Here is a 24,079-nt window from a genome sequence, read left to right as displayed (position 1 = left end):
CGCTCTACTCTCTGATTCTGCGAGTTTGACTCTGTCTACAGCTCATCTAGGTGGAATCATGTAGTATTTGTCGGTCTGTGATTGGCTTACTGTCTCAGTGAGTGTTAGCTGCTCTAACAAATACCACAGACTGGGTAGCTTCAACAATATTTTTCACAGTTCTAAAGGCTAGCAAGTCCAAGATCAAGATTTTGGTTGATTCTGTTCCTGCTTAGAGGTCTCTTCCTGGTTTGCAGATGGATACCTTCTTACTATATCCTCACATGTCAGAGAGACAGAGAGAGAGAGAGAGAGAGAGAAATGATCCTTCTGTGTCTCTTCTTACAGGGGCACTAATCCCATTCACGAGGTCTCCACATTCATGACCTCATTATCTCCCAAAGGTCTCACCTCCAAAACATCATATTGGGGATTGGGGCTTTAACATATAAATTTTGGCAGGGGGGATGGGGGTGGGGATGGGAGGATGACAAACATGTAGCCCATAGGACTTATTTAACTTTGCATTTTGTCCTCAAGTTTCATCTCTGTTGACACAGACTGTTTTCCTTTTTCAGAAAGATGTTTTTCTTTCTCAAGGCTGCATAATATTCACAATATTCCATTGTATGGATACATCACGTTTTCTTTCTTCATTCATCTTCAGTGGACATTTAGGTTATTTCCACACCTTGACTATTGTGGATAGTACTGTAATCAATACTCAAGTCCTATTATCTCTTTTACATCCTGACTTCAACTCTTTTGGATCCTGTTCAGATTCAGGATTCAGTGGTTGTGGTTTGTAAATTTAGGTTTCCAGGTGGTTTGTTACTAGGTAGTAGCTAACTGATACACTTCCTTAGTGAACCAAGGTTGATGAACGATCCAGCAGTTTCTGTCTGGGACTCAAGATCTGACTCTATCCCAGATATTCACTAACAGGTAGCTTTCACCTTTCATCCGACTTGAGTGTGTATGATTCTCCTGCTTGATTTCCCCACCCCCTTTCTTTGCCCAGCTAATGTCTTCCCATTGTAATGCCTGACTTGAGATGCTCTTTAAGGCCATTCTATAGACCTAGCATATCTTTATGTACCCCATCATTACCTTTTGTATTGAGGTAAAATTCACAAATCATAAAATTCACCATTTTGACCTTTTAAAAGTACCCCACACAGTGGTTTTTGGTCTATTCACAATGTTATGAGTGACACCATTGGAAATGGTGGAATAGAGAATTCCCGGGACCCATCTCTCCAGAAAAACAGCTAATGAGCTGACAGAACCTATCAGAATCACTTTGTTTATACAACCCTGGGGTCTAGCCAAAAACATGTAACGATCAGAGGAAGGTATGGTGAAGAGAGAAGCTGTTACTTTATGGTAAGAGAGCCCTGTGGCATTTTAAATTGCCTGCCTCCCATCCCTTACACCCCAGATCTGTGACAGCCATGAAGACACAGAGAGAGTGATACATGGACCTTATTTTTTTTTAAAAACTGTGGTTGTGGATTCTGACCTGTCTGGTGATCCCTGAAGGGTTGGCACAGGGCTTGTCTTTGTTCTGTCTGACTTTAAAGCCTTTAAAGGTACAAGTAATGGCTGTGTAACAGCTTGGGGCAAGGGACAGCACTCAGGAGGGGCAACAGACAGAAAGAAAAGCCTGGCAGGAAGAGTCTGGGAAAGGAGACACACAGAGGATAAGGGCTTTCTAAAGTCTCCATGTATACCGGGGAATCAAAAAGGCCATGCATGTAGCCAGGGCTGGATGCATGCTCCAAAAAGGCCTGATTAAACACTAGCCTTCACCTCTGGCTGGCCTGCAGGCTGGATGCAAGCAGGGAGCAAGGGCTAAGGCACAGGGGTATAAATGGCCTGGCCAAGCATCGGAAGGCCCGACACACAGCCAATGTGCTTAGACTGGGAGAATTGGGGGAGGGTTTTTTTTTTTTTCCTCTTTTTTTCCTTTTTTGGATCTACGTGGTTAAGGAAACTGTCAAAACACAAGGTGACCACCCAACAGGAACAGACTTCATCAGGCTGCATACAACAGCGGTCACATGGACTTTATGAAAAGAATTTAGAAAAATCACGAAAACGAACAAGCACTAACAAACCACAGCAAGCAACGACAGCAAACGGGGGAGGGGTGCACATCTGATTTCTACAGTTGCAACACAATATTGGAAATGTCCACTTTTCATCAGTGTTGTACAACCATGCGACTCTCTAAATCCCAAGCATTTCCACCGTCTCCCCCCAAAAGAAACCCCAAACCCATCAGCAGTCCCTCTCCGTTCCCCGTCACCCCAGCCCCCGGCAACCACTAATCTACTTCCTGTTTCTGGACCTGTCCTATTCTGGACATTTCATATAAATGGAATCCTACCGTATGTGGTCTTTTGTGTCTGGTTTCTTTCATCGAGCATAATGTTTCAAGGTTCATATGTTATAACACGTACCAATACTTCATTCCCCTTGATGGTCAAATAATATTCTACTACGTGGATATAACACATTTTGTTTATCCAATCACCAGTCACATCTGAGTTATCGCCACTTTGTATTACAGATAACTAACATCCTTGTACAAGTTTTTGTACCAACATATATTTTCGAGTCTCTTGGGTATCTATGGTGACTATTTTAACTTTTGGGCGAATGGTCAAACTGTTTTCCATAGTGGCTGCACCTGTTTACATTCCCACCGGCTGAGGACTCCAATTTCTCCACATCCTGGATTTTTCTTTTCCTTTTTTCTTTTTCTTTTTCTGTTATTTTTCTTTTTTAAAAGTTGATGATGGGGCGCCTGGGTGGTTCAGTCGGTGACAAGTCCGACTTCAGCCCATGGATCAAAGAGTAATTTCAACTTTCAAGTCTTATTTTCTAAGAAATACATTTCTTTCTTTCAAAAAAATTTTTGACATTTGTTTATTTTTGAGAGAGAGAGAGAGAGAGAGAGAGAGAGAGAGAGAATGAACAAGTGGGGAAGGGGCAGAAAGAAAGGGAGACACAGAATCCAATCCGGGCTCCAAGCTGTCAGCACAGAGCCTGATGCGGGGCTTGAACTTGTGAACCACAAGATCACGATCCAAGCCGAAGTTGGATGCTTAACCAACTAAGCCACCCAGACGCCCCCAAGAAATACATTTCCTAAGGCTAGAGCTGCCAGAGAGAGTGATTTCTCTGATGGATCTGGGCAAAGTAAACTGAAAACCTTCAGGAAAGGATTCACCATTCTAGATGCTGTTAAGAATATTTGCGATTCATACAAAGAGATCAGAATATCAACATCAACAGGAGTTTGGAAGAAGTCGATTCCCACAATCATGGATGACTGTGAGGGGTTCAAGACTTCAATGGACGAAGTCACTGTGGATGTGGTGGCAACAGCAAGTGAAGGAGAACTAGAAGGGGAGCCTGAAGATGTGCGGGAATTGTTGTGATCTCATGATACACTTGAATGCATGAGGAGTTGTCTCCCATAGACAAGCAAAGAAAGTAAGAGAATGGTGGATGGAGAATCTACTCCTGGTGAAGATGCTGTGAAGATTATTGAAATGACAACAAAGGATTTGCAATATTACATACACTGAGTTGATAAAGCAGCAGCAGGGTCTGAGAGAAGTGACCCCAATTTTGAAAGAAGTCCTACTGTGGGTATAATGCTATCAAACAGCGTCACAGGCTATAGAGGAATTGTCTGTGAAAGAAAGAGTCCATCAGAGCAGCAAATGTCACTACTGTCTTATTTTAAGAAATTGCCCCAGCCACCCCAGCCTTCAACACCCACCACCCTGATCGGTCAGCAGCCATCAATATGGAGGCAAGAGCCTCCACCAGCAAAAAGATTCTGACTTGAAGCTCAGATGATGATTAGCATTTTTAAGCAATAAAGAAAGTCTTTTAAAATTAAGGCACGGCATTGCTTTTTAGACATAACGCTACTGCACGTTTAATAGACTAAAGTATAGTGTAAACATAATTTTATATGCACTAGGAAACAAAAAATTCATTTGACTCACTTTACTGCAATATTTACTTTGTTGTAGGTTGTCTAGAACCAAATTTTCAATGTCTCCAATGTGTGCCCATACCTATGTTTCTAAGGGGTTTACAGTCCTAGCTCTTACATTTAGGTGTTTGATCCATTTCGAGTTATTTTTTGTATATCATGGGAAGAAGGAATCCAACTTCATTCTTTCACATGTGGATATCCAGTTGTCTCTGTCTCATTTGTTTAAAACACTATTCATTCCTCACAGAAGTAGTCTTAGCACCCTTGTCGAAAGTATGTTGGCCATAGATGTGTCGGTTTATATTTGGACTCTGTATCGATATGTGAGTGTATCCTTCGGTCACTATCACATGGTTTTGATTGCTGTAGCTTTGTAGTAAGTTTTGAAATCAAGAAGTTGAAATCCTCCAACTTTGTTCTTCTTTTTCCAAGACTGTTTTGGCTAGTTGGGGTTCCTCATGTCTGCATCTGAACTTTAGGATGAGATTGCCTCAAGGTATTTTTTTATTTAAAATTAAAAAAAAATGTTTATTTATTTTTGAGAGAGAGACAGAGCACGAGCAGGGGATGGGCAGAGGGAGAGGGAGACACAGACTCTGAAGCAGGCTCCAAGCTCTGAGCTGTCAGCACAGAGCCTGATGCGGGGCTCGAACTCATGAACCGCGAGATCATGACTTGAATCGAAGCTGGATGCTTAACTGACTGAGTCACCCAGGGGCCCCTCAAGGTATTTTCTAATTTCCCCTGTAATGTCTTCACTAACTCACTGGTTACTTAGGAATGTGTTGTTTAAATTCCACGTATGTGAACTTCCTACTTTATTGTTATGAATTTCCTTTTGCTATTGATTTCTCACTTTATTCCATTGTGATCAGAGAACATACTTTATATGATTTCAGTCTTTTACATTTATTGACATTTGTTCTATGGCTTAATATATGCTCTATCCCAGAGAATATATGCTCTATGCCATATGTTCCATATGCACTTGAGAATAATGGATATTTTGTTACAACTGAGTGAGATGTTCTATAGATGTTGAGTCTAGTTGGTTGTTGTTCAAGTCTTCCATTTTCTTTTTTTATTTTATTTTATTATTATTTTTTTATTATTAAAAAAAAATTTTTTTAACGTTTATTTATTTTTGAGACAGAGAGAGACAGAGCATGAACGGAGGAGGGTCAGAGAGAGGGAGACACAGAATCTGAAACAGGCTCCAGGCTCTGAGCTGTCAGCACAGAGCCCGATGCGGGGCTCGAACTCATGGACTGCGAGATCGTGACTTGAGCTGAAGTCGTTCGTACAACCGACTGAGCCACCCAGGCGCCCCCAAATCTTCCATTTTCTTGACAGTGAGGTACTGCTAGTGAGGTCCTGAAGTATCCAATGATAACTGCTGGACTACCTGTTTCTTCTTTCCATTCTGTCAATTTTTGCTTCATGTATTTTGGTGTATATATTTTATTATTGCTATATCTTCTTGATAGATTGACTCTTTTACCATTATGTAATGTTCTTCTTTGTCACTCGTAATAATTTTCATCTTAAAGTCTATTTTGTCTGATGATAGTTTAGCTAGTTCAGCTCTCTTTTGGTTATTGTTTGCATGGACTATCTTCTCCCACTTTTTTATTTTCAATCTTTTTTTGTCTTTGAATCTAAAGTGAGTATCTTGTAAATAGCATATACTTGGATTGTGTTTTTTAAAAAATCTATTCTGCCAATCTGTCCCCTTTAATTGGAGAGTTTAATTCATTTACATTTAATGTAATTACCAATAAAGAAGGATTTCTACTGTTTTGTTTTCTATATGTCATGTCTCTTTTCTTTTGTTCCTCAGTTTCTCCATTACTGCCTTCTTTTGTGTTAAAGAGATATATTTCTTAGTGTACCATTTTAATTCCCTTATAATTTCTTTGACTATTTTTGAGTTATTTTCTTAGTGATTGTGTTAGGGATTATAATTGCCATATTCAAGCATGTGATAAGGCATTTATAATTGCAATTATATGTACAAATATTATAGTACATATAATAGTAAATTTAGTATTTAGTAAATAGTAAATATTTGTATCACATACTATAATTTAAAATACCTGTATTGAAATACTGTATAGGCAAAGATGTAGTAAAATCAACAAGATTTCAATTTCCCCAACCCTTTCTGGATATATCAGGTTAACCCAATGTGCCTCTAAGTGAAAACTTATCAGCATAATTGATAATGCCTTTTTGGTCAATGTCACAGAACTTATTGAGGAGGAACAAAATAGGTCACCCCAAAATATGTCACTTTGGCATACTGATTATTTTGAATTAAGGTTACTTAAGAAACAGCCAGTACAAGAAGGATACTCTGAGGCCCCATTTGTCCCCCTGAAAGTGGGAAATAAGTCTCCATGTGAAAGGTACCTTTCCAGTATGTACCAGAAGGAAGAAAGACATTCTTATCACCAGAGATAGGAAATTTAAGGCCAAGAAGCCTGTATAAACAAAACTTGCTACTACTTCACTAATTTACTACCCAAAGCCCAACCCCTTTTGTCTTATCAATTCTTCACAAATTTATTGTCTAAAAGGTATGAAAGTTACCAGCTTTGGTTACTTCTTGGGGGCCTCCATATGTATGACATTAAATTTTTCTCTTGTGGAATCTATCTTATGTCAATTTAATTATTAGACCAGCCAAAGAATCTACAAGGAGAGGGAACCTACAGTGTGAAAGCCAAACAAATAAATACTGTGGTAAATGAAATGTATATAGTACTTTGTTTTGAATGAGGCTGAAAGAGGCTCTCCTCATATTGTTAGCTGATAAGTCAATAAAAATAGTTTATCACTATGTGATTTTTAGCACGAAACTTAGAAGGAATTGAAAGAATTTAGGGATGCTGCCATAACAACATTCCTTCCATTCCAGGTACTTCTGTGAACACGTTCTCAGCACCTCTAGCTATAAAACCCCAAACCTGCAACAGAACTGATGCGAAAATCTGTCCCATTCTAGCCATCAGTAATATTTGTCTTGAATATTAAAAACAAAGTCCCATTCTCATTCGGATATTCATTTAAAAAAAATTTTTTTTAATTTTTTTGAATTGTTTATTTATTTATGAGAGCGAGCAAAAGAGAGAGAGAAAGTGAGGGGCAGGAGGGGCAGAGAGAGAGGGAAACACAGAAATTAAAGCAGGCTCCAGGCTCTGAGCTGTCAGCACAGAGCCTGATGCAGGGCTCAAACTCATGGTCTGTGAATTTATGACCTGAGCTGAAGTCGGACGCTTAACTGACTGAGCCACCCAGGTACCCCCAGATATTCATTCTTCATATGTTATTTTATGCTTGATAATTATAAAACTTTATATTACATTAATCAATTGCTTTTATTCAATTGTATCAATAAAAAGCTTCTGGGTTGAATCAGTTATTTCTGAACATGTTAAAAAGAAAGCCAGAGGCCCAAAATGGCCTCACTTAGGCCAACTCACCAAACTGAGGCTTAATACCTCCCCTAACTGAAGTTCTAACCTCCCCCAGAAATGTAGTCTTAACTGGTCAGTCAGAAAGCTTCTGGTCAACACCAATAAAGTACTCTGTCACATGGACTCTCTCCATCCCCCAAAGGAAGATGACATAATCCACCTAATAAGACCCGTTTGTCCCCAAAGGTCATCTCACCTGAAATAGTCCTTTTTTCTGTTTATAACTTTCTTGTCTTGCTTTTAAAACCCCTTCCCTTTCTGTAGCCCTTTGGAGCTCCCCTCTACTTGCTGGATGTGATGCTGCCTGATTCATGAATCAATTAATAAAGCCAATTAGATCTACAAAATTTACTTGGTTGAATTTTTGTTATTTCACAAATATTATGCCAAAGGAAATATTAACAAAGTGAAATTCGATCGCCTATTTTACATCCTTTCTTGTACACAAGTAGGATATGTGTCCATATAATTAAAAAAAAAATTTTTTTTTCAATGTTTATTTATTTTTGGGACAGAGAGAGACAGAGCATGAATGGGGGAGGGGCAGAGAGAGAGGGAGACACAGAATCGGAAACAGGCTCCAGCCTCTGAGCCATCAGCCCAGAGCCCGACGAGGGGCTCGAAATCATGGACCGCGAGATCGTGACCTGGCCGAAGTCGGACACTTAACCGACTGCGCCACCCAGGCGCCCCATGTGTCCATATAATTTTTAAGTGTTAAAACACAGACACTGTTTGGGGACAAAATTCTGTGGGGGAAAGGTCGGGAAAATACAAAGTTAGGGACAAACAGGAATGACGTAAAAATTTCCGACTGCTAAGGAAGAGCTTTTTCAGGGGCTCCTGGGGGTGCTCAGTTGGTTGAGTGCCTGACTCTTGGTTTTGGCTCAGGTCACGATCCCAGGGTCAGGGGATGGAGTCTGTCAGGCCCCACACCGAGCGTGGAGCCTGCTTAAGATTCCCTCCCTCCCTCCCTATCCCTCTCCCTCTCTCTCTCCCCTCTCTCCCTCTCCCCCACTCGTGTGCGTGTGCACTCTCTCTCTCTCTCAAAATAAAAAAATAAAATAAAAAGGAGTTTGTTCCGAAGGCTGATGGTAGATATCACGTGGGCTTTATATCTCAGGGGCTATAAAAAAAATACTCGTGTTAAAATGTGCTAGAAACGACATACTTTGCAAATATAAACTTGTGACACAAGTTTTATGTCTTAGATGTCAACCAAAGGAATGAATGAGGAAACACAAGGTGTTTCTTTAGAGGGTCAAGTCTGAAGACCCCAAAGGAAGCCCTTCATGCGTTGCCTTTGGGCCATAACCCACCTACGAAGTGTGTACTGTCAGGAGTCCTAGGTTCGGCACACGGGTAGGAAGGACTTTACACGTGAACAAAGTAAGGCCCAAAGAAATGTAACAACTTGGCAGAGGTGGGGACGGGAGGCTCTGTGTCGCTCCAGGTCTGACTTCCAGTCTCCCGACGGTCACTATTCCTCCGGGCTGTCTCCCACTGTGTTCTCTGAGGTGCCCTTCAAAGGCGGCCCAGGTAAATTAGGAAAAAAAGACAACCCTGCCTCGGGAGTGCTACATTCCCACCAGTGACACAGGCAGCTGGGGTTTCTTTTAAAAGCCATTTCCACAAGTATATCAATCTCCACGCATAATAACTGGCTACAGACAGACCTGGTTAGTAACAGCGCAATATAATTAAATGCCCTTTCATCCAGGCATTTCAAAGGGCTTCATCAACGTTAATTATGCCCCAAGCCCTTGTGAAGTGGTGCTTGATTCAATTTTGTGAGCATTGAAAGTCAGGCAAAGGCGATGCCACCGGCCCAGGGGTTACACAGTTTGAACGTACACCTATTAGCAGCCCTCAAGTGTGTGGCGAGAGGCGATTCAGAGTCGAGGTGACAACCGGCAGAACTCCTGACGTTAAGCTCCGCCTCCAAACCTCAGAGCTGGAAAACTGCAAAATGGGGGTGTCTGGGTCTGCTGGTAGGGAGGGAACGAGGGGTGGGGCCTGGGTGGCTTCACCGACTTCCTCTTTTTGCAGAGGAACCACACCAGGTGTGTTCACAGAAGTTATTTAAAGGGGGAAGTGTTCAACAAGTCCACGTGGATGGCTAACCCAGAACAGGAATTTGACCTTGGACTCCGTGACTCTGTCTCAAGACTAAAACAGATTCCTGCCCCACTGAGGGGCAGGTTGGGAGAACTGGCTGGTGGTGGCCTCAGGCCAGCATCTTCACCTGCCACATCTTTGGATCCTGAGTTCCTCCGCCCGCGATGTCAGATGGGGACGATGCCGCTGAGGCAACACCTAATTGGCTCCCAACTGGCTCTCGACTTCATTGGGCAGAGTCCACTGAGGTGGAAGAGAAGGGAGGAAAGAGGCAAGGACCAGCCTCATTTGGAGGCAAATACCTCCATGGGGGCTCCTGCCAGTGGAGAATTTCAACTGCCCGAGAAAGACCAAGACATGGCCAAAGTCAGAGTGAGCAAGTGGCAGAGCCGGACCTTAACAGGTGTCCCCAGCACTTTGGTCCCATATATACAGGTGAGGAAGTAGTGAGGCCTCCCAACTATCAGGAACCTTATATTGAGGACACAGGTCGACCCAACTGGGACGCTTTGAAAACGAAAGGGGGCTCTATTAATATATGTGGCCGTGAGGCACAAGCCAGGACTTTTGGTCCCTGTACTCACAGTGCAGCCTCTGAATGGGAAGGGCTGCTGGAGAGGGAAGGAGGGTGAGGGCCACACTACAAGCAGGCAGCAAGGTTTCAAACTCAGCTGCTTTCTTGGCGTGGCTTCAACAGACCTCAATGTCAAGGGTGGGGCAGCAAAATCAAGGTCACTTCTCTCTCTGCTTCAGCTTCCCTGTGTGGATTTTGAAGACCAGAAGTCCTGGGCTGGGGTCCTGCCTGTGCCACTTACTGCTGTATGACTTCAGGGGAATTACCTTAACTCTCTGAGCTTTGGCTTCCCCTCTGAAAAATGGAGGATTGTAAACCCTCATGGGATTGTCATGTTACATGAAATAACATACATGTTGGGAATGTCATGTTACATGAAATAACGTACATGTTGAAACATCACCTGGCACATAAAAAAGTACTAAAACAATTCTAGCTTGTTACTATCATTATTTTTTATCATTTTTATTTTTATTATCACTATTCTTAGCAATAGCTCTAAGACCTTTTTGGCGCCAGCTATGACTCTGGAAAAAAAGTAAAACGGTTTCCAGAAAAGCAGCCAAAGGTCCCAGAGGTAGGAAACCTTGCCGAGTGAAACCTCAACTCAGATCTCCCGTTCTAACATCTGCTTTACATCTGCCAACAAGAGCCTCTATTTAAATATCACGGTGACAAGACCAGTCATTACTTGCTATTTAAACTCACCTCCCACAATCCCTTGGGCTTAAAACTGCCAACAATTCAGTATGAATTGCATTCTGGCTTGCTCTGAGGGTTACTCATATTCAAATACAAGAGAGGCAGCTGCCTGGCTATCCAGGCTCTGCTACTTCTGTAACCTGGCTTCAGGCCAGCTCCCTGATGCTTACCTTCTCCAGCAGGGGAGGCATTATCTTCCCCAGGATTGCCATTTCAATACTTACTAACCAGTGTCAGGGAGAGAAGGGGCCTGGCAGAGTGGTGGGCCCAATGCAGGCAGCAGGGAGCCATGGATAAAAGCAAGGGCCTTGGCAATGCACGCACACACTCAATTCGAATCCCAGCTTTACTACCTACTGACTGTGTGTCCTTGGGCAAGTTAATTAACCGCTCTGTGCCAGTTTCCTAATATGTAAAAGGGGATTATAATAATACCTACCTTGAGGGGCCCTGTAAGGATTAGCACAGTCCCTGTCATATAGTAAACAGTCAACACAAGTTAGCTGCTGCTATGATCGTGATGATGACTACAGGAACTGGAACGGGCTATGGAAGTGTAATAAAGGACCTATATTTTCCTGCCAGGAAAACTGCCAAAGGTGATACCTGAGCTGGAGCTGGAAGAACACGTAGGATTTCTATCAGTAGAGACAGGGGTGGATGCAGGCAGCTTCAGTTTCCTACATCTGTAAGTTCAGGTCTTGGTCGCAACCGCCATGTAGGGTGGATTTAAAACTGACCTGCGCAGAAGTTGCATGCCTTTCCCCCAAGTTCCAATGACAGACAGTGAGAGAGCTGGGCCTTGAAGACAGGTCTCTCTGAGTCTAAAGGCCATGCTGGTAACACCCCTCCTAGCTCTACTTTTGTATCAAAAATGTCCTGAAGGCTAAGGCACTGATAAACATAGCTTCCCCCACCTCCCTCCCAGACTGCAAACTCCTTCAGGGAAGAGAGAGCTCAATGGTTTATACAGCCCCGCCCACCCCACACAGGCAGGGAGAGCAGGTGCTCAGCTGAAAGCCTATTCGCTAAACACAAGAAACTGAGGCCTGACTCTTCCAGGCTGAGGCCAAGCCTCCAGTGCCGGCAACCCCTTGCGATGCTGCCTTCTGGGCAGCCGGCCTCTTGGGCTCCCTTTCACAGACCCCCCCTTCCCCCCCTGCCCCAACAACCAGGGCAGAGAGCAGCGCTGCAATTCAAACGGCGTGCTCCTAACTTCATCTCATTGATAAAGTTGCACTTGGGCCCTCTTAACGTTTTCCTTGCCCCAAATATAAGAGATGATTTGGAGGCAGCCTGCCCAGCCCACATAACCGCTTTTCTCTGAGAGCCGCGTACAAGGAGGGAGCCCCAGAAACCTGTCTGCTGTGTGAGACTCCACCCACCTGCCCACCACAGATTGGACCAGGGTAGACACCTGACCCAAACTGGCCAATCGGGTCTTCCCTCTGTCAAAGGCGGGGGAGGAGTTCCAATTTGTTCTAATCTCCTTCTTGCCCTTCTTAACCTCTGGTGGCAGGAGCTACCTTATTATAGTAGTCTTATTATAATAGTTTTCCCTTTTGTCTCAGCGCCTCTGAAATGGGTTTTTATTCCCTGCAACCCAAATAGCCTTAACCAAATCAAGGTGGAAGGAAGCAACTTCCTCTCTCCCTAGGCACAATTAACTACACGCTCCTCCGCTTTGGGCACCTGCCTCTGTTCCTCTTTGTAAACCTCAGGCACTCGTGAGTCAAGCACCTCCCGCATGCCTCCTGCGTGGGCTAGGTGCTTTTTCATTGATCCACATGGCTGGAGGGAGGAGGGATGGAGGGAGGGATCACTACCACCATTCTACTCATAAAAGAAGCTCTGAGGGGCTAAGCCATATGTCCAAGGGCACTTAGCTGGGAAGGAGCAGATTAGGGATTCGAGGACGCGTCTTCTTTCCCTTGATCCCCCCTGAACTTCAGTTCGCTCATAACTGTGCGTGTGCCTGTCTCCCATCTCAACTCAACTCCTAAGCTTGTTGGTAGAGTCACCATGATTGATTTACCTTTGCTCCGGCACCCGGAAGGTACTTCTACAATAAGTAACAGAGATAATTTGTCATTGAAACGGAAACTTATTAGAAATCTCACCTGGGGGAGTGTTCTGTGTTTTCTTAGATTCTGTATCTGTTTGGCACACATTCATCACAGCCAACTGCATTAACTGTATTTTCTTGTGTTCTCTGTTCTTGATGCTCTGGCATTTGTGGCCTCACTCACCGGGCAGAGAACACCTCTCCCAGGGCTAGCCAATTCTTAGAGACAGCAGGGACGCAAGCAGCACTCTGGGATGCTCACTGCAGCCCTGTTTACACTCACCCCGCAGTAGAAACAACCTGAACATCTAACAGTAGGGGATGTGTCCAGAAAGTTTTGATAGAGCAGCTCAACAGATTACTGGGCAATCCGTTCAAAAAGTATGCGTTAAATCACGACTCAATGACACGGGGAAATAACCCACAAATAGGGCTACGTGAAACAACCAAGATACGAAACTTTCTGTGCAGTCTGATCCCAAAAGCGTAACACCAAAAAAAGACAGGAAGGAGAAATATGAACAAGGCTTATCTATGAGTAATAGAGTAGGTGATTTAAAACAAACAAACAAATCTTCTAAGTGGGAATACCTCCCTTTAAAAATATTTCTCGGGGCGCCTGGGTGGCTCAGTCCGTGAAGCGCCTGACTTCGGCTCAGGTCACGATCTCACGGTCTGTGAGTTCGAGCCCCGCGTCCGGCTCTGTGCTGACAGCTCGGAGCCTGGAGCCTGCTTCGGATTCTAGGTCTTCCTCTCTCTCTGCCCCTCCCCCACTCGTGCTCTGTCTCTCTCTCTCAAAAATAAGTAAACCTTAAAAATTTTTAAAAAATATTTCTCTTTCTCTTTTTATGTTTTTCTCTAACCCCCTGTCTTTATGTACTTCAATGAGTGTTTCTTTCTTCTGGATTACCCGTTCTCCTACATTTGTGCCTGTTTTTGCCGCTAACAGGCACGCAGACCCCGGAAATACGTGTTAGCCAGGGCTATGCTGTGTTACTCTCGGGTTAGAAAAACACCGCATTTCAAAACCAGACAGAAAGCTCTTGCCTTGTAGGAGAAGGAAGCCTCGCTGCCGCCGGGGTCTGCGCTGCTTGTGGGCGCGAGCGGGCGCAGCTGCAGGGCCGCACCGCGGGCTCGGTCCATGGCGCTAGTGGAACATTCCCTGGGAAGCTGGAGCTGCCGCTAGGCGGGGCCGAACCCGGAGACCATCTCTCCTGGCGGGGGGTCACCTCCTTTCACGGGGCCGTTGGAGGACTTCGAGGCTCTTCTGGCTGATTTACAGCCTCTCCCTCACCTTCACCCCGAGAAGTGCCAGGTTCTGTCTCTCCCAAGCAGGCAGGCGAGGGTGGGATTCCTTATCCTGGCGGCGCCCTAGGGTGGTGGGGAGGAACATGAACAATGCAAGTACAGTGAGCCCAGCTTGATCACCCAAGGGGAGATATACTTTGAGGACAAAACGCAAGCCGTCATGAGAAGTGAAGTCATTTACAAAATTATATCATGCCTTTGGCCTCCCCTAATAAAGACATGGCTCAGGATGCCTGGGTGGCTCAGCGGATTAAGGAGGTGACTTCAGCTCAGGTCAGGGTCTCACGGTTTGTGAGTTCCAGCCCCTGGCCGGGCTCTGTGCTGACAGCTTGGAGCCTGGAGACTGTTTCAGATTCTGTGTCTCCCTCTCTCTCTGTGCCTCCCCTGCTCACACTCTGTCTCTCTCTCTCTCAAAAATAAACATTAAAGGGGCGCCTGGGTGGCTCAGTCCATTGAGCGTCCGACTTCAGCTCAGGTCATGATCTCACGGTTCCTGGGTTCAAGTCCCGCATCAGGCTCTGTGCTGACAGCTGGGAGCCTGGAGCCTGCTTCAGATTCTGTGTCTCCCTCTCTCTGCCCCTCCCCCACTTGTGCTCTGTCTCTCTGTCTCTCTCTCTCTCTCTCAAAAATAAATAAAAGGTAAAAAAAAATTAAAAAAATAAACAAACATTAAAAAAATAATAAAAATAAATAAATAATAATAAAGACATGGCTCATCTACCTCAAAACCTTTTTCCCTGGCCCTTAAAAATTACCTTTCCTCAGGGCACCTGGTGGCTCAGTTGGTTAAGCATCTGACTCTTTTAGAATATTTTTTTTTAATGTTTATTTTTGAGAGAGAGACAGAGTGTGAGTAGGGGAGGAGCAGAGAGAGAGAGGGAGACACAGAATCCAAAGGAGGCCCAGGCGCTGAGCTGTCAGCCGAGAGCCCGACGCGGGGCTCGAACTCACCGACCATGAGATCACGACCTGAGCAGAAGTCAGGCGCTTTGCCAACTGAGCCACCCAGGCTCCCCAAGTGTTTGACTCTTGACTTCGGCTCAGGTCGGGATCTCAAGGTTCATGGGATTGAGCCCCACGTTAGGCTCTGCACTGACAGCATGGAGTCAGTGGATGCTTGGGATGTCAGTCATGGAGCTTGGGATTCTCTCTCTCTCTCTCTCTCTCTCTCTTTCTCTCTCTCTCTCTCTCTCTCAAAAATAATTAGGGGCATCTGGGTGGCTCAGTGGGTTATGTATCCGACTTCGGCTCAGGTCATGATCTCACAGTTTAAGAGCTTGAGCTCCACATGGGGCTCTCTGTTGTCAGTGCACAACCCACTTTGGATACTCTGTCCCCCTCTTTCTCTGCCCCGACCCCACTTGTGCTCGCTCTCTCTTTCCCTCTCAAAAATAAATATTAAAAAAAATAATTAAACAGTTAAAAAAATTTTTTTTCTAATCGCCTTTTTGCCCCCCCCCCCCCCCGGCTTCCTTCTTCCCGTCATATCCTAACTGAAATCCTACCTTTTCCATAGGCTCCCCTACATGAGAAGTAGAAGATTGTCTTGTCTGCCTCTCCAGGCCTCCAAAACATATCCTGCTGTCATAATAAAGGAACCACCTGTGTTCGATATCGGAATGAAAGAACAAGAAGTAAAGCTATCTTCACGAATGGTGGAAGAACTGGGCTGCTACCCGAAAGTCAGCCTAGCACAGGTGAGGTAACACTGGACCCTGGGAGAAGACCTGTGTGACCGGATCATACCACCTCTGGGAGACTCAGGTGCCTCATCTGTAAAGTGGGGGTAATAATGTGGCTTCAAGTAAGATCGTCAATGACAGTAATTCCAATTGACTTTATCGGACTGCTATTTTCAATGCGTGTCAAGCTTTTCTACCAAACGGAGAAGAAAGATGAAGTATGCTCCTAGGGTTCTGGAAGGCCTGGCCAAAAATACCTTACCACAACGCTAAGGGTTCTTTGAAGTCTTCTTATAGTAGAAAAGAAAGAAAAAAATCAATCATACAAATTTGTATGCATCCGACATGCGCATTTCAATTTAAAAAAATGTTATAAATAGCTTTTGATCTGTTATATGCTACCTGTTTGCCTTGGCCAAGTCATTTAACTTTTTTTTTTTTAAATTTTTTTTTTCAACGTTTATTTATTTTTGGGACAGAGAGAGACAGAGCATGAACGAGGGAGGGGCAGAGAGAGGGAGTCACAGAATCGGAAACAGGCTCCAGGCTCTGAGCCATCAGCCCAGAGCCCGACGCGGGGCTCGAACTCCCGGACCGCGAGATCGTGACCTGGCTGAAGTCAGACGCTTAACCGACTGCGCCACCCAGGCGCCCCCAAGTCATTTAACTTTCCAGGCAGTTTTCTCTGCTGGAAAATACAGATAATCAGATAATAACATTTCTACCCCCAGAGGGCTGTTGCGAGAATTTGATGAGATAATGCATGTAAAATGCTATGCATAACAAATGGCCAATGGATGGCAGCTATTATTAATTTTATTCTTATCAGTTTAATTATTTAATTTACCCACAAATATTCCTTTCTTTCATGCATTCATGCTACATTTATTGAGGGCTTACTATATGCCAAACAGACACAGCCTCTGCTATGCCTCAAGGCTTCAGGTTTGAGGACAAAGTTGCCCTTTGTCCTGTGACTTCCAGTTCCTTCTGTTATCTAGCCTTCTCCCCAGGAATGCTGGTTCCTGGTAGGAGTCATATGTCACAGGGCTAACACTGCGTCCAGCAACTAGGAGACACAGGGCTTGGCACAGGGGCAGCCACGAAGACCAGTTAGCCCAGGTCTCACTTTGTTGAAGGGCCTCAAAATTAAATCCTTGTTGCTATCTCCAGATGAGGTTACACATTCAGTATATAGTCAATACCTTAATTACATACATATACATGCCATATATATACAATACGTACAGGGTACACTCATCAATTTTATAACTCACATCCCATAATCAAACCTCCCTGACTGTAAAGTATTTGCAATCTTGTGAAAAGCATCATTATTCTTCACGATACTTTCATGTGTGGGTGAAAAGCATTATTGGGTTAAATTTATGTGTTTTAATGTTTTGAATATAGTAGCCTTAGGAAGGAAGAGTGGCCCAGGGACAGACCTCCGAGAGACCCTTAGAGGCTTGCAAGCTGGAGCCGGAGAGGCACTGGGGCACAAACTCTGGGAAGGCGTTTGCTGAATCCCCTGTTCATCCCTTGCCAAGATCCGGCCCAGGGCCTGGCATGGTGACCTCCATCTATACCTCCTGACTGGCTAAAGGCAGGCCTGTTAAGCACCTGATGCAGTCTGCAATCAAGAATGGAATGGCTTACTCAGGCCTCATCAACCACAACTCCAGAGATACAACGGCTGCAGAGATACAACCACAACTCCAGAGATACAACTCCAGCCCCTCCCACAGGATGTCAGAGAAAGCAAACAGGCCTTGGGGACATGCCAATGGGGTGATGGAAACCTAGGCCTCCTAACCTTCTTTGGACCAGCTACTTTGTTCAGGTGGGTTTCTGTGTTTGTTTTTGTTTGTGGTGGTGTTGTGACTGTCATTTAATTCGCTTTTAAAAAGCAGCTCTTCTCTCTGCCTCAGAAACGCTCAGGCCTCTGAGGCATCACCTGCAAAGACAGGAAACTCTCCCTCAGCTCGGGAGGAGTCTAGACTAAAGGCCTCGGATGGGGGGGGGGGGGGAGGTGCTGCTTGAGTAGCTCAATAGGTTAAGCATCTGACTTGATTTTGGCTCAGGTCATGATCTCACAGTTCGAGGGTTCCAGCCCTGAACCTGGCTCTGCACTGACAGTCCGGAGCCTGCTTGGGATTCTGTCTCCCTCTCTCTCTGCCCCTCCCCTGCTCACATGCTCTCTCTCATAAATAAATAAACATTCAAAAAAGAAAATAAAAGCTCTGGAGGAACTCTTTGCCAGTTGCCCTCCCTTGTAAGGCGCACATTCTTTGCCTGGATGATTCCCCTTTTCCGCCTTCAAAGCACTTTTCCAGGACTAACATATGCCCAAGAGGCAAGTGGCCAACTCTCTGTTCCCAGCCACCCCTTAATTTTGAGGCCGTCACAGCCAGCAGTGAGCACAGGGTCACTGCCTCAAGAAAGGAAATATAATTCTAGGTGCTTGCTTCCATTCCCCCCCCCCCCCCCCCCCTTATCTCAATGAATTATTTCACCAACCCACAGAGCAGGTCAGACAGATGACAGGACCATAGTTCATGGCTGCTAAGAGTAGAGTTTGCATTAGGATTTGGCTTTATCTGAAAAAAATAAATAAAATACGCTCGTTCCCACCACCTGACGATTCGCCTTCCGGCTGGTTGAGTGCCAGTTACGCCAAGCCCTTTCCCTTTCCTGGGCTTTGGCTCACTAAAGGGTTACACTCTTCATTGCCCTCCCATTGAGCTGGAAACTACAACTTCCAGCAGCCAGTATACATCAAGAATACCTCCCCTCATTCCACCTGCTAACTCCACCATCTGCTACTGCCAGGAAGCCCGAGCCGGCGTGTAGAGGGATAATTTTGGCAAAGTTACCGCATTTCACTTCCTGATTTGGTAAAGGCTGCCATCATCTATATTAAGGCAAACCATGCCCCCTGCAAAAATGGGGGAAAAAAGCATTCCGAGGCAGCGAGACCCAGACCTGCAAGGCTGATGACAGCAAGAAGGAAGGGTATTTGTACTAGGGGGCGTTAGATGATTCCAAATGCATTCCCTTTCCTGAAAAAAACAAAGGCTGATTTCAAGTCCCCCCCTCTCTCAGGCTTAATCACTACTCACCGGCGGCGTTTTCTCTAAGGACCACCTATCGGAGGTTTCTGAGAAATGACTTGGACTCTTCGCGCAACCCGGAGGCACAGCCTCCTTAATTCCTTCCCCAACTCAAGAGCGGCCAGGGTGCTGCAGTGTTTTGCTTTCAAAGGCCACGATGTGATTTGCCAGGACGCCTGCCAGTCAGAGGCTGGCGGCGACTTCGTGCAGGCGAGTGGCTGCGAGGAAGGGATGGGCGGGACAGCCCCCGGCTATTGGCTGTGCCGCAAAGCTTGCTTGAAGCGTAGGGGGAGAGACTTGGGGAGGCGGCACCCTCCTCCAGCTTCGTGCTCACCTGGAGGGGGTCCCCTCTAGCGGCCGCACCAAGAACGTTGGAACAAACCCCGCTCTCGCTCTCCGGAGAGCTCAGGTGACTGCTCACCTCCCCCTGCCCGACAGGTGGTCAGCCTGCCAGGAGCGCTGCCTCCTGGGCTTTGCTCCTGCTGTTGCTGCACTTTATGCTCTCACCATCTATTCAAATCCTTCACATCCCTCGAGACCCGGCTACCCCCAAAGCCTTCCTTAGTCCTGGGGGCCATATACATCTTCCTTTGCGGGCCCTCCCCTAACACCTGTTGGCTGAGCTATATACCGACGCTCCCAGCGCGTCCGCAGCTCCGCAATGCTTAAGGTCCTCCAGCGAGCCTAGCACTTGTAATGTACAACCATAAGTACAGTAGGCAATAAATGTAATCAACACGTGCATGGAGCTTACACTTCTTCATACATGCATCTCATTTCAGATCCTCGCAACAACCCCCTGAGAGGGACGTGGAGCTCATGCCCATTTTACAGATGAAGAAATGGCATTTGGTCAGAGACCCCCAAGGAGGAGAAAGTAGCCAGATTTGGTTCAGATCTGGAGGCAGAGAGACTCAGAGGGAACACCCGAGAGCAGAACGAGGTTGGCATTTCGTAGGAACTGCCCATAGGAAAGCGTGACTCGAGCAAGATTTTTCTGGGGCGTGGGTGGTAGGAGCCGCAATCAGAGGACCCGGCCAGGGACGGCTTAATAAAACCTTTGGATTTCATCCTAAATTTAAGGGGGGGCCATTGAGGGTTCTGAGCTGGCGAGTGACAAGATCACAGGGACTGTTCTGAAGCTTGTAAAGAGGGGCTCAAGGAACACTATATGTCTGTCTGCCATTGGATCGTTGTCCATAGCAATCTTTTTTCTTTTATACAGAGGGCTTGGAGGAATGTTGTCTTAGGTTTATTCTTTTAACTAAGATTTCTGGGTAGATAAAATTCTAAGGCTCTTGGTCTATCACAAGACATTTGAGGGATCACTTAGATAATCCCCTATTAAATTTCCCAACCCATCCTGACTTAATTAACCTGAACCCTTAAAATTCTGGCAAACTCCCTGCGGGGTTTTTTTTTTTTTTTTTGAAAAGCCTCTGGCGATTGGCCAACAACTTTTCACCTTAAAGAAACAGAGGAAACCATTGGCTAGTTACTCAGGAGGCGGGCTGAGGAAGGACTCTAGAATGTTAGGCGGTTGGTTGCCATAGCGACGGGGAGGCTGCGCAGGCCAGAGTCAGCCCCGGGGAACCCGACGAGGTAGGAGGCAGTTCTTGTCCGGGAACGGGTCGCGGGGTGGTGGGGAGGAGGACCTGGCGCACCCCATGGGACACCACTGAGATCCCCGGCCTTCTGGGTGCGTGCGGAATTCTTCTGCGGAGCTGGGTGGTGCCCCAGGGCGAGAAAAAGCCAAGGTCGGGGGTGCTCCCTCCTGATGGTGTGCCCCCAGCTAAAGCGGTGATGATAACCACGGCCTGCCCTCCCCCACGGAGGTCCTATGAAGGGCGTGGGCCTCTGGCCCCCTGCCTCTGCCTCTGGGAGTGTACAAACGGTTGGGGGCTCCGTGCTGGGCAGTGGGTGGACGACAAAGAGCTGAGTTCTAACTCCAGGTCCTCCCCAGCAACTTGGGTGTCCCTCAGCGAAGTCTCCCTTCCTTTGGGCCTCAGTTTATCCACCTGTAAAGTGAAAGGGTGAGATTGGAATTTGTCAGTCACTAGCCGGCTGCTAAAGCTCCTTCCTGCTCTCTGACATGCCTTCTCGGTTCATGAAAAAATAGTAAATGGATTATTTCCCCCAGAGGGCTTTGAAAAGTGTAAAATACTTTCAAGATGCACCTTTAGCATTATATATGACTGAATCGGTAAAAATCTCATATAGTCAAAACTGATCACTCAAATACTATAAAGTTCCACATACAGTAACAGTATATATGATTTAGTATATACCACACATTAATATGCATGTATAGATGTATAAAATATGTGATAATACTATAACAAATGATAAAGGGTTTTTTTTTTTTTCCTCTAACGTGTAGTTGAGTGAAGATATGCCTGTATTTATAGTCAGGTGAGTTAAAACCTTATAGAATGTGGCTCCGAAAGGAAAGAGTTGTATTATGAATACATCTATATCGACTATGGCTAGAATATGTCTACCCCTAGTATCCATTCATTCCGCAAATATTATCGAGCAACTACTATGTGCTAGGAAACACACTGGGGATTCAGTGATGAACGTTCTATTGGGGAAGACCATAAACAAAGAAACACATATAAAATATGATGCTTGGTGGTGAAAAGTACATTGAGAAACATAAGGCAGTGTCGGGCTGGAGAGAGAGGGGTGGTATTCTGTAGGAGAGAGTGATTAAGGAAGACGTCCCTAAGAAACTTTGAGGAGAGACCCAGACGAATCTGGTGACCGGGCCGGAAGACAATACCCAGAAGAGGGAAGGGAGGAATCCCCACACTACAAGGAGGTATTGCAGAGGCTGAAAAGGTCCAATGCCTTTAGGTGGTGGGACATGGCAACTGCCTTCAAATACTTGAAGAAGAGTCCCAAAGAACAGTGGCTTTCCAACTTTTGGAATGTGATCCATGCTAGAAATGCCTTCTATGTTGCCATCCAGCACTCACACATGCACGTGACAAACGAAAAGCTCACAAGAAAACTGCAGGCTGTGCCCTGCAGTTTGAAAATCACCGACGTGAAAAGAGAGTGGGATTGATTCCAGGCTGATTCCAAGGTGCGGAATGAGGGTGAGTGAAGGGGGAGAAAAAGGCATCAGCTTTGACACAGGCAGGAGCTTTCTAGTAATTAGAACTACCTAACGGTGAACTGCCTCGGGAATTCTCAGACTGAGTCCTGGGAGAGCCCAGCATTCTGCGAAAGGGCAACGGTCTCAAATGTTTGCTTTTGAAAACTATTTGTAGTATCCTCGTTTTAAAAAATCCAACCATACCCACTCAGGGCTGCTAAATGTCAAAATTTAGCAGGTTCGCATTCAGTGCGTTCTGCCTTAGAGGTTGCTGTAGTGGTTAAGAGTGAGCAGAAGTCAGACTTTCTAGGTTCAAAGCCCGATTCCACCTCTTACTCTGGTGTGACCTTGAGTAAGTCACCTAACCCCTCTCTCTAAACTGCTGTTTTCTTATCTATAAAATGAGGATAATACCTCACTGGATTATTGTAAGGACAGCATGAAGTATTCCATTCAAGGTATTTAGGACTGTAAGGGCTCAATAAGTGATAGTTCTTATTTTAAGCTGTTAATATATTATCCCTGTGCATAGGTCAAAACCTAGTATTAATAAAAGCCTGCCATAGGCCTGGCAGCATCATCTCTTTCATCACGTGGATCATTGTATTTAATCCACGAGCACGTTGAGAGGAAAGTACCATTATCATTCTCACTTTACGGAGGGGGCAGTGGGCTCAAAAGATTAAGTGGCTTGTCTAGAATCAGAACTAGTAAGCGGCAGAGTACAACCTTGAACCCAGGACTGGATACTCTCGATTACTGTGCTGGTGCTCACCTGGGACTTGCTTAAACACGTACCACCGATTAGGAAGGTGGTATATCTTCATTACTCTTTTTTGAGATTCTAGGCCCATGACATCCTGTCATGAACAGTTATACAGGGACGTGCACCAGTAAGGTACATCCGGACAGTGCTCCGTTCAGACCTGGGCTGCACCTGCTCTCATCCTGGCTTCGCAGGTATGCAGCGACAAGGCTCGAAAGCATTATTGCCAGTGTTGACTTTAGGTGACTTTATGGATTGTTTTAGAAAGTCACTTTAATTTTTTATATATTTCAAAAATTTGATAAGGTGCCCATATCACCATTATAATAGGAAGCTTAATTCTTTTTCTAAACACCTGTAATTCTATACATTAGTGCATTTTTATTTTTTATCATTTATTTATTTCTTAATTAACCTTTATATTTGAGTGTAGTTGACACACGATGTTTCATTAGTTTCAGATGTACAACACAGGGATCCCACAGGGATCCCATCATGCTGTGCTCACCCCATTAGTGCATTTTTATTTTATTTAAAAATCTTTTTTAAATATTTATTTTTGGGAGAGAGGGACAGAGCGCGAGCAGGGGAGGGGCAGAGAGAGAGGGAGACACAGAATCCGAAGTAGGCTCCAGGCCCCCAGCTGTCAGCACAGAGCCCAGTGTAGGGCTCACACTCACAAATTACGAGATCATGACCTGAGCCGAAGTTGGACACTTAACCAACTGAGTCATCCAGGCGCCCCTCCCATTAGTGCATTTTAAAAATAAGAGTTTTCTTGTGGCTAGGGAAATAGATGATAGAAGGACTAAGACAACACAGCACTCTGGGGTGGTGAGTGAATGGTGGCTGCTTGTATAGATCCTAGAAGACATTTTTATACTGGAGTAGGTGGTTTTGCTGTGAGCATGATTGATTTCTGTTGCCTTGAATCTCTTAATTTCTTGGAGTGCACTGCCAATAGCTCTATTAAAGATTAAAGTTTCAGTGTAGCTTATCAACCAAAAAAGATTGAGAATTGCTGCTAAGAGACAAGTGGGTAACAAATACTGAAGGTGAAAAGGACTGGTTGAGCACGCCATCATTCATTCAGTCCTCCATTTGTTCGGAAATGGTCTAAGTTCTTTGGGGGAAAAAAAGATGAGCAAAATAGAAGTGAAGTCTGTCCA

The 24,079-nt window shown here is 45.2% G+C and overlaps 2 protein-coding genes across 6 annotated transcripts in view; one reads left to right on the top strand and one right to left on the bottom strand.

The window, feature by feature from the left end:
• Positions 1–19,202, bottom strand: part of NIPAL3 (NIPA like domain containing 3) — a 51,555-nt gene extending 32,353 nt beyond the window's left edge. The window contains exons 1-2 of one of the 2 annotated variants that reach the window (XM_043578599.1): positions 19,051–19,202; positions 13,986–14,309 (exon numbers count right to left, since the gene is read on the bottom strand). In XM_043578599.1, coding sequence (XP_043434534.1) covers positions 13,986–14,081 — 96 coding nt within the window. In that variant the 5' untranslated portion in view covers positions 14,082–14,309; positions 19,051–19,202. The remainder of the gene's footprint in view (positions 1–13,985; positions 14,310–19,050) is intronic. The other variant, XM_043578600.1, reaches the window with a different exon arrangement.
• Positions 19,203–20,584: 1,382 nt separating this feature from the next.
• STPG1 (sperm tail PG-rich repeat containing 1) overlaps positions 20,585–24,079 on the top strand; it is a 55,689-nt gene continuing 52,194 nt past the window's right edge. For 2 of the 4 annotated variants that reach the window (XM_043578596.1, XM_043578594.1), the window contains exon 1: positions 22,974–23,104. The gene's annotated coding sequence lies outside the window, so the exon portion shown is untranslated. Of the gene's footprint in view, positions 20,644–22,971; positions 23,105–24,079 lie in introns of those variants that run through there. The other 2 variants (XM_043578595.1, XM_043578597.1) reach the window with 2 other exon arrangements.

Source organism: Prionailurus bengalensis, chromosome C1 (assembly GCF_016509475.1).
Source record: "Prionailurus bengalensis isolate Pbe53 chromosome C1, Fcat_Pben_1.1_paternal_pri, whole genome shotgun sequence".
NCBI lineage: Eukaryota > Metazoa > Chordata > Mammalia > Carnivora > Felidae > Prionailurus > Prionailurus bengalensis.
The sequence above is the reverse complement of the archived record's forward strand: the minus strand, read 5'-3'. Positions and strand labels throughout refer to the sequence as shown.